Source organism: Fukomys damarensis, unplaced genomic scaffold (genome assembly GCF_012274545.1).
Source record: "Fukomys damarensis isolate Sample0158 unplaced genomic scaffold, DMR_v1.0_HiC HiC_scaffold_16, whole genome shotgun sequence".
NCBI classification, from domain to species: Eukaryota; Metazoa; Chordata; class Mammalia; order Rodentia; family Bathyergidae; genus Fukomys; species Fukomys damarensis.
This window is the reverse complement of record NW_022900928.1, coordinates 860,467-860,735: the sequence shown is the minus strand read 5'-3', so window position 1 is coordinate 860,735 and position 269 is coordinate 860,467. Positions and strand designations below refer to the sequence as shown.

The following is a 269-nucleotide window of genomic DNA, read 5'->3' as shown; positions in this document are numbered from 1 at the left end:
GCTGGTTCCTGTGGTGGTTGAGGGGGTCGAGCTGGTTTTTGTCATAGTTGAGGGGGTCGAACTGATTCCTGTTGTGGTTTTGGGGGTTGAGCTGGTTCTTGTGGTGGTTGAGGGGGCTGAGCTGGTTCCTGTTGTGGTTGACAGGTTCGAGCTGGTTCCTGTTGTGGTTTTGGGGGTCGAACTCGTTCCTGTGGTGATTGAGGGTGTCGAGCTGGTTGTTACTGTGGTTGAGGGGGTCGAGCTGGTTGTTGTCATGGTTGAGGGAGTTG

The 269-nt window shown here is 54.6% G+C and overlaps 1 protein-coding gene across 1 annotated transcript in view; it reads right to left on the bottom strand.

Moving 5' to 3' along the window:
- Muc5ac (mucin 5AC, oligomeric mucus/gel-forming) overlaps nucleotides 1–269 on the bottom strand; it is a 47,491-nt gene that overhangs the window by 33,092 nt on the left and 14,130 nt on the right. The window contains exon 32 of the mRNA XM_033764765.1: nucleotides 3–241. Coding sequence (XP_033620656.1) covers nucleotides 3–241 — 239 coding nt within the window. The remainder of the gene's footprint in view (nucleotides 1–2; nucleotides 242–269) is intronic.